This window comes from Tachyglossus aculeatus, chromosome 23, assembly GCF_015852505.1.
Source record: "Tachyglossus aculeatus isolate mTacAcu1 chromosome 23, mTacAcu1.pri, whole genome shotgun sequence".
Taxonomy (NCBI): domain Eukaryota; kingdom Metazoa; phylum Chordata; class Mammalia; order Monotremata; family Tachyglossidae; genus Tachyglossus; species Tachyglossus aculeatus.
This window is the reverse complement of record NC_052088.1, coordinates 42,633,693-42,648,631: the sequence shown is the minus strand read 5'-3', so window position 1 is coordinate 42,648,631 and position 14,939 is coordinate 42,633,693. Positions and strand designations below refer to the sequence as shown.

General features: G+C 47.9%; 1 protein-coding gene across 1 annotated transcript in view; it reads right to left on the bottom strand.

Moving 5' to 3' along the window:
- The window catches only part of HEATR4 (HEAT repeat containing 4), a 103,330-nt gene extending 89,726 nt beyond the window's left edge, over positions 1 to 13,604 (bottom strand). The window contains 5 exon segments of the mRNA XM_038765504.1: positions 3,927 to 4,067; positions 6,668 to 6,855; positions 9,710 to 9,933; positions 9,935 to 10,581; positions 13,432 to 13,604. Of these exon segments, the coding sequence (XP_038621432.1) occupies positions 3,927 to 4,067; positions 6,668 to 6,855; positions 9,710 to 9,933; positions 9,935 to 10,564 (1,183 nt within the window). The 5' untranslated portion in view covers positions 10,565 to 10,581; positions 13,432 to 13,604.
- Positions 13,605 to 14,939: the final 1,335 nt, after the last annotated feature.

Below are 14,939 nucleotides of genomic sequence, written 5' to 3'. Positions count from 1 at the left end.
AGTAAGCGCTCAGTAAATACCATGGTTTGATGGAGTGATTCAAACCCTCATCACTTGGATTTGCTCCCTTGATTCCCCCCACCCTCAGCTCCTCTCTTGTATCCACCCCAGCGCTTAGTACTTTGCCCTTAGTAAGGGCTTAACAAATATCGTCATTATTATTATCATTGTTATTATCATTAAGCTCATCGTGCGCAGGGAACGTGTCTACCAACTGAATCAATCATTTGGCGATATTTATCGAGTGCTTACTACATGGAGATCACTGGACTGAGCATTTGGGAGACTACAACACAACACGATTAGCGGACGCATTGCCCGCACTCCCAAATGCTTAGTACAGTGCTCTCCTGACAGTAAATGCTCAATAAATACCATTGATTGATCGATCGATCATGTCCTAGTTGGACTACTGTAAACAGCCTTCTTATTGGTTTCCCTGCCTCAGTCTACCCTACGTACCATTGGTTGAACCACACTCCTAAACAGACTTTAGACCTCTTCATTCCCCTTGTCTGTTCCTCTCTGTATCATCAATAGCATTTATTGAGCGCTTACTGTGTACAGAGAACTGTATTAAGCGCTCTGCATCAAAAAGAAACGCCCATCCATTGGAGTCACGGAGCAGAGAAACAGTAACGGACTGGTAGAAGCAGCATGGCATAATAATAATAATAATAATAATAATAATAATAATAATAACATTATTTTTTAAGCACTTACTATGTTCCAAGCACTGTTCTAAGGGCAGAGGCAGATACAAGGTAATCAGGTTGTCCCACGTGGGGCTCACAGTCTTCATCCCCATGTTACAGATGAGGGAACTGAGGCACAGAGAAGTGAAGTGATTTGCCCAAGGTCACACAGAAGACAGGTGGCGGAGTCAGGATTAGAACCTACGTCCTCTGACTCCCAAGCCCGGGCTCTTTCAATTAAGCCACGCTTCTGACTGTCAGAAGGACCTGGGTTCTAATCCTGAGCCTGCCACTTGGTTGCTCTGTGACCTTGGGTAAGTCACTTCCCTTCTCTGGGCCTCTATTCCCTCATCTATAGAATGGGATAAAGACGGGGAGCCCCATGTGGGACAGGGACTGTGTCCAAGCAGCAGCGCGGCTCAGTGGAAAGAGCCCGGGCTTTGGAGTCAGAGGTCATGGGTTCAAATCCAGGCTCCGCCAATTGTCAGCTGTGTGATTTGGGGCAAGTCACTTAACTTCTCTGTGCCTCAGTTAATAACAATAATAATTAATAATGTATCATTAATATAATAATTGATATATAATAATATATTATTAATATAATTTATATTATTATATTATATTATATATTATATACGTTATATTATGTTATTATTATAATATATATAATAATATAAGATGTTATATTATATATTGTATATTATATTTTTATTGCTATTACATATATATATATAATTATATAATTATATTGTTATATATATTATATATGATAATATATTATATTATTACAATATTATTATATTATTATATTATATAATTATACAATAACATATTATTATATAATTATACAATAATATATTATTATATATAATAATATAACATATGGTATATTATTATGTATAATAATATACTATATGTTATATTATTATATATAATAATATAACATATAGTATATTGTTATGTATAATAATATACTATATAATATATTATTAATTGATGATTAATAATATAATGATTGTTAATATGATAATAACATTATTATTGATAATGATTATTATTATTACTATACTTATTAAGAGAAGCAGCGTGGCTCAGTGGAGAAGAGCCCGGGCTTTGGAGTCAGAGGTCATGGGTTCAAACCCCGGCTCCGCCAATTGTCAGCCGTGTGACTTTGGGCAAGTCACTTCACTTCTCTGGGCCTCAGTTACCTCATCTGTAAAATGGGGATTGAGACTGTGAGCCCCACGTGGGACAACCTGATCACCTTGTAACCTCCCCAGCGCTTAGAACAGTGCTTTGCACATAGTAAGCGCTTAATAAATGCCATCATTATTATTATTATTAGCTTGTCTCTACCCCAGCAGTTAGTACAGTGCCTGGCACATAGTAAGCGCTAAACAAATACCACTTATTATTATATCATAATAATATACTCATCAGTATTATTTTATAATCAATCAATCAATCGTATTGATTGAGCGCTTACTGTGTGCAGAGCACTGTACTAAGCGCTTGGGAAGTCCAAGTTGGCAACATATAGAGACAGTCCCTACCCAACAGTGGGCTCACAGTCTAGAAATAGAGAAGCGGCGTGGCTCAGTGGGAAGAGCCCGGGCTTTGGAGTCAGAGGTCATGGGTTCGAATCCCGGCTCCACCAATTGTCAGCCGTGTGACTTGGGGCAAGTCACTTCACTTCTCTGAGCCTCAGTGACCTCATCTGTAAAATGGGGATGAAGACTGTGAGCCCCACGTGGGACAACCTGATCACCTTGCATCCCCCAGGTGCTTAGAACAGTGCTTTGTGCATAGTAAGTGCTTAATAAATGTCATCATCATTATTAATAATAATATAATAAATATTAATTATATATAATAAATATTAATAATAATAAATACTATTACCAATAATATTATTAGTACAGTGTCTGGCATATAGTAAGCACTAAACAATTACCACTTATTATTATATCATAATAATATACTCATCAGTATTATTTTATAATCAATCAATCAATCAATCAATCGTATTTATTGAGCGCTTACTGTGTGCAGAGCACTGTACTAAGCGCTTGGGAAGTCCAAGTTGGCAACATATAGAGACGGTCCCTACCCAACAGTGGGCTCACAGTCTATCAATCAATCGTATTTATTGAGCGCTTACCGTGTGCAGAGCACACTAAATCTAGAAATAATCCTGGATCTGCCCCTTCTCTGCTGTGTGACCTTGGTTGAGTCACTGCAATGCTCATCACCTCACTTCGCTGGGCCTCAGTTCCCTCATCTGTAAAATGGGGCCTAAGACTATGGAGGGATAGAGACTGTGTCCAACCTGACTAGCTTGAATCGACTCCAGCGCTTAGAGCGGTGCTTGGCACATAATAAGGGCTTAATGAATCATCATCATCATCATCAATCGTATTTATTGAGCGCTTACTGTGTGCAGAGCACTGTACTAAGCGCTTGGGAAGTACAAATTGGCAACATACAGAGACAGTCCCTACCCAACAGCGGGCTCACGGTCTAAAAGGGGGAGACAGAGAACAAAACCAAACATACTAACAAAATAAAATAAATAGAATAGATAGGTACAAGTCAAATAAATGGAGTAATAAATATGTACAAAAATATATACATATATACAGGTGCTGTGGGAAAGGGAAGGAGGTAAGATGGGGGGAGAGAGCAAAAAAAGGAAAATAATCGGAGGCGGCCAAGGCCTTCTGGCTGCTGTAAATCGGGAATAATTTCGCAGCGAGGAGTGGGGAGTTTTAGAGAGGAAACCCTACCCTGGGGATGTGGGATGGACGGAGTGGTCATTCATCAATCAATCAATCAATCAATCAATCAATCATATCTATTCATTCATTCGTTCAATCGTATTTATTGAGCGCTTACTGTGTGCAGAGCACTGGACTAAGCGCTTGGGAAGAACGAGTCGGCAACGTATAGGGACGGTCCCTACCCGACAACGGGCTCACGGTCTAGAAGGGGGAGACAGACAAAAAAAAAAAACATAGATAATAATAAATAATAAATGCCATCATTATTATTATAGTAAGCGCTCAATAAATACAATTGAATGAATAAGTGAAGTGGTGCCATCGTTATTATTATTATTATTATTAAAAAAATAGTAGTGTTTTATTTTGGGGGGGTTGCAAAGGGCCTATTGGGCTAAGACTTCATAGCCCGGGTCCCTAAAATCTCCAGGGAACCTGGCTTCCTTCTTACCTGCTCCCGAAGGCGTTTGGGAACTCCACCGCTCCGGAAGTTCAGGAAAGACCTTGGGCAAGTGCTTGCAGTACTCGTTCAAGTTTTCCAGCACAATGCGTTCCTTCTTCCCACCGTCCTGGTGGACAATTCTTCCCGCTCCTGAAAACGCACGGGAAAAGTGAGTCCTGAAGGGAGGCAGCACGGCCAAGTGGGCCCGGGAGTCGGAAGAATCTGGCTTCCCATCCTGGCTCTGCCGCTGGTTGACCGTGAGACCTTGAGCAAGTCACTTCCCTGTGTGTCGGTTTCCTCATCTGTAGAATGAGGATTAAGGCTACGAGCCCCCGTCTAGGACAGGGATTGTGTCCAATCTGATTTACTTGCATCTATCCCAGTGCTTAGTACAGTGCCTGGCATGTAGCGCTTAACAATGACCACAGTTATCTTTATTATTATTATTCCCTAGACTGTGAGCCCCCTGTGAACAGGGACTGTATCCAATCTGATTTACTTGTCTCTGCCCCAGCGCTTAGTACAGTGCCCGGCACATAGCGCTTAATAATGACCACAGTTATCTTTATTATTATTATTATTCCTTAGACTGCGAGCCCCCTGTGGAACAGGGACTGTGTCCAGTCTGATTTACTTGTATCTACCCCAGCGCTTAGTACAGTGCCTGGCACGTAGCGCTTAACAATTACCACAGTTATCTTTATTATTATTATTCCTTAGACCGCGAGCCCCCTGTGAACAGGGACTGTGTCCAATCTGATTTACTTGTATCTGCCCCAGCGCTTAGTACAGTGCCCGGCACATAGCACTTAACAATGACCACAGTTATCTTTATTATTATTATTCCTTAGACTGCGAGCCCCCTGTGGAACGGGGACTGTGTCCAATCTGATTTACTTGCATCTACCCCAGCGCTTAGTACAGTGCCCGGCACATAGTGCTTAACAATTACCACAATTATCTTTATTATTACTATTCCTTAGACTGCGAGCCCCCTGTGGAACAGGGACGATGTCCAGTCTGATTTACTTGTATCTACCCCAGCGCTTAGTACAGTGTTGGACACATAGTCAGTGCTTAATTTATCATCATCGTCATCATCAATCGTATTTATTGAGCGCTTACTGTGTGCAGAGCACTGGACTAAGCGCTTGGGAAGTACAAACTGGCAACATATAGAGACAGTCCCTACCCGACAGTGGGCTCACAGTCTAAAACGGGGAGCCAAAACCAAACATACTAACGAAATAAAACAAATAGAATAGATATGTACAAGTAAAATAAATAAATAGAGTAATAAATATGTACAAACATATATACATATATACAGGTGCTGTGGGGAAGGGAGGGAGGTAAGATGGGAGCCTGGAAGTTAGAAGGAGCTGGGTTCTAATTCCGGCTCTGCCTGCTGTGTGACCTTGGGCAAGTCTTTTCCCTTCTCTGGGCCTCAGTTCCCCCACCTGTAACATGGGGATTGCGACTGAGAACTCTAAGAATAATAATAATGGTGGTGTCTGTTAAGCGCTTACTGCGTGCCAGGCACTGTACTAAGCACCGGGGTGGACACAAGCAAATCAAGTCTCCCCCTTTTAGACTGTGAGCCCACTGTTGGGAAGGGACCGTCTCTATATGTTGCCAACTTGTGCTTCCCAAGCGCTTAGTACAGTGCTCCGCACACAGTAAGCGCTCAATAAATACGATTGACGACGACGATGATGAAGTCGGACACAGTCGCGGTCCCACGGGGGGCTCACAGTTTCAATCCCCATTTTACAGATGAGGTCACTGGGGTCCAGAGAAGTGAAGTGACTCGCCCCAGGTCACATTGCAGACGAGTGGCGGAGGCGGAATTAGAACCCATGACCTTCTCAGTCGCGGGCCCAGATCAATCGAGGCGTCATGCTACTTCTCAGCTCTATGGGGGACAGGGCCTAGATCCACCCCGATTAGCCCAATTCATTTTATTTTGTTAGTATGTTTGGTTTTGTTCTCTGTCTCCCCCTTTTATTCATTCATTCAATCGTATTTATTGAGCGCTCACTGTGTGCAGAGCACTGTACTAAGCGCTTGGGAAGTCCAAGTCGGCAACATATAGGGACGGTCCCCACCTGACAACGGGCTCACAGGCTAGAAGAGGGAGACAGGCAACAAAACACTTACGAGAGCGCTCAGTAAATAGGACGATTTGACGGATTTATGAAAGCGTTCAGTAAATAGGCTGCTTTTAGGGGTTTACGAGACCGCTCAGTAAGCGGGCTGATTTTAAAAAAGTTACGAAAGTGCTCAGTCATTACGGTTTCAGGGATTAAATGGGACGATTTGACAGATTTCCGAAAGCGGTCAGTAAACAGGAGGATCTTGCGGATTTAGGCGCGCTCAGTAAATAGCTGACTTTACAGATTTACGAAAGCGCTCAGGAAATAGGCTGATTTTAAGGAGTTCAGTCGTGACGATTTCTCAGCGCTTACAACAGTGCTTTTAGACTGTGAGCCCACTGTTGGGTAGGGACCGTCTCTAGATGTTGCCGACTTGGACTTCCCAAGCGCTTAGTCCAGTGCTCTGCACACTGTGAGCGCTCAATAAATACGATTGATGATGATGATGATTGGCTTGTCTCCCCCCCAGTGCTCAGAACAGCGCCGGGCACATAGTAAGCGCTTAACAAGGACCGCAATTATTATTAGAAGTGTTAGTATTGTGACGCGGGGGCTTCCGCTGCCCCCGTAAGCCGCAGATCCCGGTTTTATTACCGAAATAAATCTCCTGCTCAAAGGCGTTGTCGGGAGCGAAGGAATATTTCCCTGCCCGGGAATTTGCTCCTGTCCGTCGTCGATACGGAGCGGCCCGGCGCCGGCCCTGTTCCATCAGGAGATGCTCGGCGGTCTTATTGCTCACCCGCATCTCGGCCGTGGGCACCTGCGGCAGGTAGGCCGGCATCCTGTGGGGGAGATAATAATAATATTAATAATAATAATAATAATAATAATGGGATTTGCTAAGCGCTTACTATGTGCCGGGCACTGTTCTAAGTGCTGGGAGAGATACGAGGTCATCAGGTTGGACGCCGTCCCCGCCCCACGTGGGGCTCACCTTCTTCGTCTCTATTTTCCAGATGAGGGACCGAGGAGTGAAGCGGCTCGCCCAGCGGACAAGTGGCGGGGTCAGGATTAGAACCCGTGACCGCCTGAATCCCAGGCCCGGGCTCCAGCCACTAGGCCAGGCAGAGGCCTCCTTTCACGGACTCTCGCTGTCGGAACCGTCGCCTATACCTCCCCGAAGGCCCTATCGAACGGCGTTCGTTCGATCGTATTTATTGAGCGGTTACTGCGTGCAAAGCACTGTACTGAGCCCCCATGCATCATCATCAATCATATTTATTGAGCGCTTACTGTGTGCAGAGCGCTTGGGAAGTCCAAGTTGGCAACATATAGAGACGGTCCCTACCCAACAGTGGGCTCACAGTCTAAAAGGGGGGGTCTAAAAGCCCCCATTGTTATTTTTAGGTATTTATTAAACGCTTACTACGTGCCAGGCACTATACTGAGCGCTGGGGTGTCTATGAGTTCATCAGGTTGGACACAGTCCATGTCCCGCAAGGGGTTCCCCGTCTTCCTCCCCGTTTTACAGAGGAGGGAACTGAGGCCCGTTCATTCATTCATGCATTCATCATCATCATCAATCGTATTTATTGAGCGCTTACTATGTGCAGAGCACTGCACTAAGCGCTTGGGAAGTACAAATTGGCAACATCTAGAGACCGTCCCTACCCAACAGTGGGCTCACGGTCTAAAAGGGGGAGACCGAGAACCAAACCAAACGTACTAACAAAATAAAATAGTACTTCATCGTCCTTACTGAGCAGAAAAAGCACTGTACTAAGCGCTTGGGAAGTACAAATTGGCAACATCTAGAGACCGTCCCTACCCAACAGTGGGCTCACGGTCTTAAAGGGGGAGACCGAGAACAAAACCAAACGTACTAACAAAATAAAATAGTACTTCATCGTCCTTACTGAGCAGAAAAAGCACTGTACTAAGCGCTTGGGAGAGTACAATCAAACAATAATCCGACACATTCCCTGCCCACAACAAGCTTACAGAGAGGTGAAGGGACTCGCCCAAGGTCACCCAGCAGATAGATAAGTGTCGGAGCAGGGATGAGAACCCAAGTCCTTCTAACTTACGGGCCGGGGTTCTACCCACTAAGCCACTTTGCTTCTCAATAATAATGATATGATATAGCAATATATTTATTAGTATTATTATATATTATCTAAGGCTAAGGCACACCTCCTCCAAGAGGCCTTCCCTGACTAAGTGCTCATTTTCTCTTCTCCCACTCCCTTCCGCATCGCTCTTGCGCTTGGATTTATTCCCTTTATTCATCCCTCCCTCAGCCCCACAGCCCTTATGACCGCATCCGTCATTTATTTATTGGTATTAATGTCCGTCCCCCCCTCTAGACTTTAAGCTCCTTGTGGGCAGGGAACACGTCTACCAGCTCTATTCTACCGTACTCTCCCAAGCGCTTAGTACAGTGCTCTGCTCATAGTAAGTGCTCGATAAACACCATTGGTTAACTGATTGATTGATGAACAAGTACCATTAAAAAACCAAAACAAAATGGGAAAACACCTACCCGCGGAAAACCGAAAGAAGGGGCTCTGACTCCTTTTCTGAACGGCTCTATGGGTGGACCCCGGGGGCCGTCTAGTTCTAGCGCTTAGTACAGTGCTCTGCACACAGTAAGCGCTCAATAAATATGATTGAATGAATGAATACTTGATAAATACCACTGATTGACTGATGAAGAAGTACAAAAACCAAAACAAAATGGCAAAACACCTACCCGCGGAAAACCGAAAGAAGGGGCTCTGACTCCTTTTCTGAACGGCTCTATGGGTGGACCCTGGGGGCCGTCTAGTTCTAGCGCTTAGTACAGTGCTCTGCACACAGTAAGCGCTCAATAAATACGATTGAATGAATGAATGAATGGTCGATAACTACCACTGATCGACTGATGAACAAGTACAAAAACCAAAACAAAATGGCAAAACACCTACCCGCGGAAAACCGAAAGAAGGGGCACTGACTCCTTTTCTGAATGGCTCTATGGGTGGGCCTGGGGAACGTCTAGTTCTAGCGCTTAGTACAGTGCTCCGCATGTAGTAAGCGCTCGATAAATACCACTGATTGACTGATGAACAAGTACAAAAACCAAAACAAAATGGCAAAACGCCTACCCACGGAAAACCGAAAGAAGGGGCTCCTTCTGAACGGCTCTATGGGTGGGCCCTGGGGGCCGTCTCGTTCTAGCGCTTAGTACAGTGCTCTGCGCGTAGTAAACGCTCGATAAATACCGCTGACTGGCTGATGAACAAATACCAGCGAAAGAAAATGTAAATGCAATGGCGAGCTGCCCTTCCCGCAGTAAACTGGAAGGTGGGCAGGGAATGTGTCTGTCTGTTGCTTGGCACATGGGAAGCGCTCAGTAAATACGACTTTTAGACCGTGAGCCCACTCTTTTAGACTGTGAGCCCACTGTTGGGTAGCGACTGTCTCTATATGTTGCCAATTTGTACTTCCCAAGCGCTTAGTCCAGTGCTCTGCGCACAGTAAGCGCTCAATAAATACGACTGATGATGATGACCGCCTTCTCTTCCAGGTGGCTCTGCGGGGGGGGTCCCGGGGCCTGCTAGCGCAAGCGCTTAGTACGGTGATCTGGACGTAATAAGCGCTCCATAAAGCCCACCGTTCAGAGGGAACCAAAACGAGCAAGGCGAGCTGGCCTACCTGTAGTAAACCGGGAGGAGGAGTTCTTCCCGCTTTTCCGGCCGGCTCGGCACGTGGGCTCCGGGGCCCTCCAGCTCCGCGGTCTCTTCCCTCTCCAGCTCCGCCAGGAGCTCCAGGTCGCTGGCGGAGGTCAGCTCATCTCGGATGTGGCTCCAGTCGTACTGCTGGTGAAGGAAGCCCTGCCACCTCTCCGGGAGCCCCCCAGGGCGACCGGGGGGGGCCGGGGGCCCTGGTCACTATCCACCGGGCCGTCCGCCTGTCCAGCTTCCCGAGGACCAGGTTTTCCCACTCCAGCGCCTCCTTCTCCGAAGCCCGGAGCCACGGCCCGGCCCCCCTCTGCTCCGGCTTCCAGCCCCCGGAGACGGGCCGGGGCCCGGCCGGCAGATCGGGCCCCTCGGGGGCGGCGGGGGGTGGCGGAGACGTTTCACGGGCCGCGTCGTCCGCCCCGGGAGCCCTCCGGCTCCCCCGGGGTTTCCTCGGGCCCTCGGGTCCCGTCGGCCGGAGGGGAGGGCCGGACCGGTCCCCGGGCTCGGACGGCGGAAGCGCAGGCCTCCCGGCCCTTGGCACGTGTCCCTTGGGCCGTGCGACGACGTCGGAGGGGTCGTAGAGGCGGGCGAAGTCGTACCGGCCGTAGGGGAGGCCGGCCGGGCCTCGCCGCCGCACCACGTCCTCGGCGAAGCGGAGGTCGGCGGCCGCCGCCTTGACATACCGGGCCCGCAGCCGGTCGTGACGCCGACGACGGAGGGGCTCGGCCGGGGGGCCGTCGCTTCCCGGACGGCTCCTTGACCCGATGGGCTTCTCCTCGGCGGAGAGGGGGAAGGGGTCGTTCGGGCAGAAGAAGGTCGAGAGCCTCATGGCCGCTCCTTCTACTTCTGCGGAACGGAATTCGGATCAGGAAGTAAAAAAAATAAATAAACGGAGTAATAAATCTGTACAAACATATGTGCACATATGCAGGTGCTGTGGGGAAGGGGAGGAGGTAAGACGGGGGGATGGATCAGTCTGGGAAGGCCTCCTGGAGGAGGTGAGCTCTCAGTAGGGCCTTGAAGGGAGGCCCTCACACTCGGATTTTGCGCCCCTGATTCACCCCTCCCGCAGACCCACGGCGCTTACGTCCTTATCCGGCCATTCTCTGTTTCTATTCACATCTGTCCGTATCTATCCTATTTATTTTATTTTGTCAGTATGTTTGGTTTTGTTCTCGGTCTCCCCCTTTTAGACCGTGAGCCCGCCGGTGGGCAGGGACCGTCCCTAGATGCTGCCGACTTGTACTTCCCAAGCGCTTGTAAGCGCTCAATAAATACGATTGATGATGATGATGATGATCTGTCTTCGCCTCCGGACCGAGCTCCTTGGGGACGGGGAACGTGTCTACCAATTCCCCAGCTCTTTCTGAGCTCTACCCACTAAGCCACGCTGCTTCTCAATCTCCTCACTCACCACAGCCAAGGGGAAGTAGATCGGCATCATCATCATCAATCGTATTTATTGAGCGCTTACTGCGTGCAGAGCACTGTACTAAGCGCTTGGGAAGTCCAAATTGGCAACATAGAGAGACAGTCCCTACCCAACAGTGGGCTCACAGTCTAAAAGGGGGAGACGGAGAACAAAACCAAACATACTGACAAAACAAGAACAATAAGGATGGAGCCAAACCAAGGGGTCTGGAAGACAGGGAGCAATCCATCATAGTTTTCTCCCGCAGTTCCCACGGACGCATACACGGAGCCGACGACCGTCAGGAAAACCATGAGGGCGGCTTGGGAGAGGGAGAAAATTCAGAAACGGGCAAAGAGGGAATGCCTAATTCCCTCGATCCAGTCGCCCAGGTGGAATTGATTTTGGTGAAAGGAGTGAAGTGGGTTCGGACGGGAGGCCAGTCTTCTTCAGAACGCACCCCAAGATCTCAGAGCCGTGGCTTTTTGTGAAAACGATCTGGTATTTTTATCATCATCATCATCATCATCAGTCGCATTTATTGAGCGCTTACTGTGTGCAGAGCACTGGACTAAGCGCTTGGGAAGTACAAATTGGCAACATATAGAGACGGTCCCTGCCCAACATCATCATCATCATCATCAATCGTATTTATTGAGCGCTTACTGTGTGCAGAGCACTGGACTAAGCGCTTGGGAAGTACAAATTGGCAACATATAGAGACGGTCCCTGCCCAACATCATCATCATCATCATCAATCGTATTTATTGAGCGCTTACTGTGTGCAGAGCACTGGACTAAGCGCTTGGGAAGTACAAGTTGGCAACATATAGAGACAGTCCCTACCCAACATCATCATCATCATCATCAATCGTATTTATTGAGCGCTTACTGTGTGCAGAGCACTGGACTAAGCGCTTGGGAAGTACAAATTGGCAACAAATAGAGACAGTCCCTGCCCAACATCATCATCATCAATCGTATTTATTGAGCGCTTACTGTGTGCAGAGCACTGGACTAAGCGCTTGGGAAGTACAAATTGGCAACATATAGAGACAGTCCCTGCCCAACAGTGGGCTCACAGTCTAAAAGGGGGAGACAGAGACCAAAATCAAACATACTAACAAAATAAAATAAATAGAATAGATATGGACAAGTAAAATAAATAAATAAATAGCGTAATAAATATGTACAAACATATATACAGGATATAAAATATGCATAAAATATATACATATTTTATATCCTGGAAGTGGTGACTGAGAGATAACACAGCATGGCCTAGGAAGCAGGAGGACCTGGGTTCTAATCCTGCCTCTGCCACACGCCTGCTGCAGGACTTTGGGCAAGTCACTTCACTTCTCTGGCCCTCAGTGACCTCATCTGCAAAATGGGGATTAAGAGTGTGAGCCCCATGTGGGACAGGGACTGTGTCCAATCTGATTGACGTTTATCTACCCCAGGGCTTACAGTAATAATAATAATGATGGCATTTATTAAGCACTTACTGTGTGCAAAGCACTGTTCTAAGCGCAGGGGAGGTTACAAAGTGATCAGGTTGTCCCATGGGGGGCTCACAGTCTTAATCCCCATTTTACAGATGAGGTAACTGAGGCCCAGAGAACTTAAGGGGCTTACCCAAAGTCACACAGCTGACAATTGGCGGAGCCGGGATTTGAACCCACGACCTCTGACTCCAAAGCCCAGGCTCTTCCCACTGAGCCACGCTGCTTGGCACATGGTGAGTGCTTAAAAAGTATTATTATTAGTAGTAGTAATAATAATGATTGATTTCGGTTAAATGAATGGGATGGGTTTGGATGGGAAGCAAGCCTTCCAAACACGACTCGAGATCTCAGATTTGCGGCCTCTGGAAAAAATGACCTGGTACCTTATTATCGTGGAAGTGGTGACTGAGAGACAACACAGCTGGTGGGGTATAGAAGGAGAATCTAGTAGCTTTCTTCCCTCCCTACAACATCAGTCAATCAATCAACCAATCTGTCGTATCAATCAATCAATCAATCAACCAATTTGTCATATTTAAACACTCACAGTATGCAGAACAATGGACTAAGCCCTTGGGAGAGGACAATAGAACAATAAACAGATACATTTCGTGCCCACAATGCGCTTACAGTCTATAAAGGGAGACAGACCTTAATATAAATTTATAATATATTATTTAAGGATATGTACCTAAAGAGCTAACCCCCCCAACACACACACACACAAACACACTCTTATTTTTCTTTCCTTTGCAGTCTCCCTTTATGAGCCATCACCTGCATGGGTTTACGTTCACTCCCCCAGTGGCAATCTCTTCGTCGTATTCTTATTTCTTTCCAGATTTTCCGTGAAACGCCCTTCACTCGGCCACTATCAGCCCATAATCTTCCACCGCCTGGGGAAACAGCAAGGCGTTTGGCATTTTCCTTTAAAAGTGTCCCTCCGCGGGACAGTCCTGTTGGAAGGGGCAGGTTGATATTTTTCAACTACCGGTGTCCCAAGTTCCCAGGCTGTTTATACTAGTTACCAGGCAACAGTGATATTTCTGAATTCTATGGCGTCACTCAAAGCCCACTGACATTTCCGTTTCACTTTTCCAAGCTCCCTGTTTAAAAAATAACTAAGATCTCCCTCCCGGAAACTCGAACCTCATCGTGTTGACGGTGGGTCTGTTTTCCTGTGAATAAACCCGGAAGCTTTAAGTTTTAAATGGACCTCCCATGCAGAAATGTTGGTCCCCTCAGCAGGCCGTGTTTTGACATGCTTATTGCCCCCAACGTGGTGGATCATCTTGCTAAAAAAGAAAAGTAGCGGGGGAAGATGTGTGCAGAAGTGAAAGGTACATGTATGTAGAGAAAAAGCCAGTGAGGTGAAATTATATTCTCCTTTGATCAGCCTGTGGGCATTTTAGACCGCGAGCCCACTGTTGGGTAGGGACTGTCTCTATAAGTGAGGAAACCGAGGCCCAGAAAAATGAGGTCATAATAATGGTATTTATGTATGAGAAGCAGCGTGGCTCGGTGGACAGAGCCCGGCCTTTGGAGTCAGCGGTCACGGGTCAGCCGCCACTTGTCAGTTGTGTGACTTTGGGCAAGTCGTTTGACTTCTCTGTGCCTCAGTTCCCTCATCTGTAAAATGGGGATGAAGACTGTGAGGCCCCCCGGGGGGGACAACCTGATCACCTGGTAACCTCCCCAGCGCTTAGAACAGTGCTTGGCACAGAGTAAGCGCTTAATGAATGCCATCATTACATCACATTACTTTGAGAGTGATGGTTAGGGATCGGCTGGGGGCGGGGAAATCTTCCGCAGCTCTTGGGCTCGGCCAGCAGAGGGCGCCCTCGCTGCTCCGTCCTGCAGGGCTCGGGGTGGGCCAGCAGAGGGCGCCCTCGCAGCTCCTCCCCCCCTCCCCCCCCCCCCCCGCAAACGAGTGGAGCGCGGGGATTGGCTGGGGCCGGGGACTCTCCTGCAGCTCGCGGCCTCGGCCGGCAGAGGGCGCCCTCGCAGCTCCTCCCCCCCAATCAGCGGAGTGTGGGGATTGGCTGGGGCCTGGCCCGTCCTGCAGGGCTCGGGGTGGGCCAGCAGAGGGCGCCCTCGCAGCTCCTCCCGTCCCCCCCACAAACGAGTGGAGTGTGGGGATTGGCTGGGGCCGGGGATTCTCCTGCAGCTCGCAAGCTCGGCCAGCAGAGGGCGCCCTCGCAGCGCCTCCCGTCCCCCCAAATGAGTGGAGCGCGGGGATTGGCTGGGGCCGGGGCCCGTCCTGCAGGGCTCGGGGTGGGCCAGCA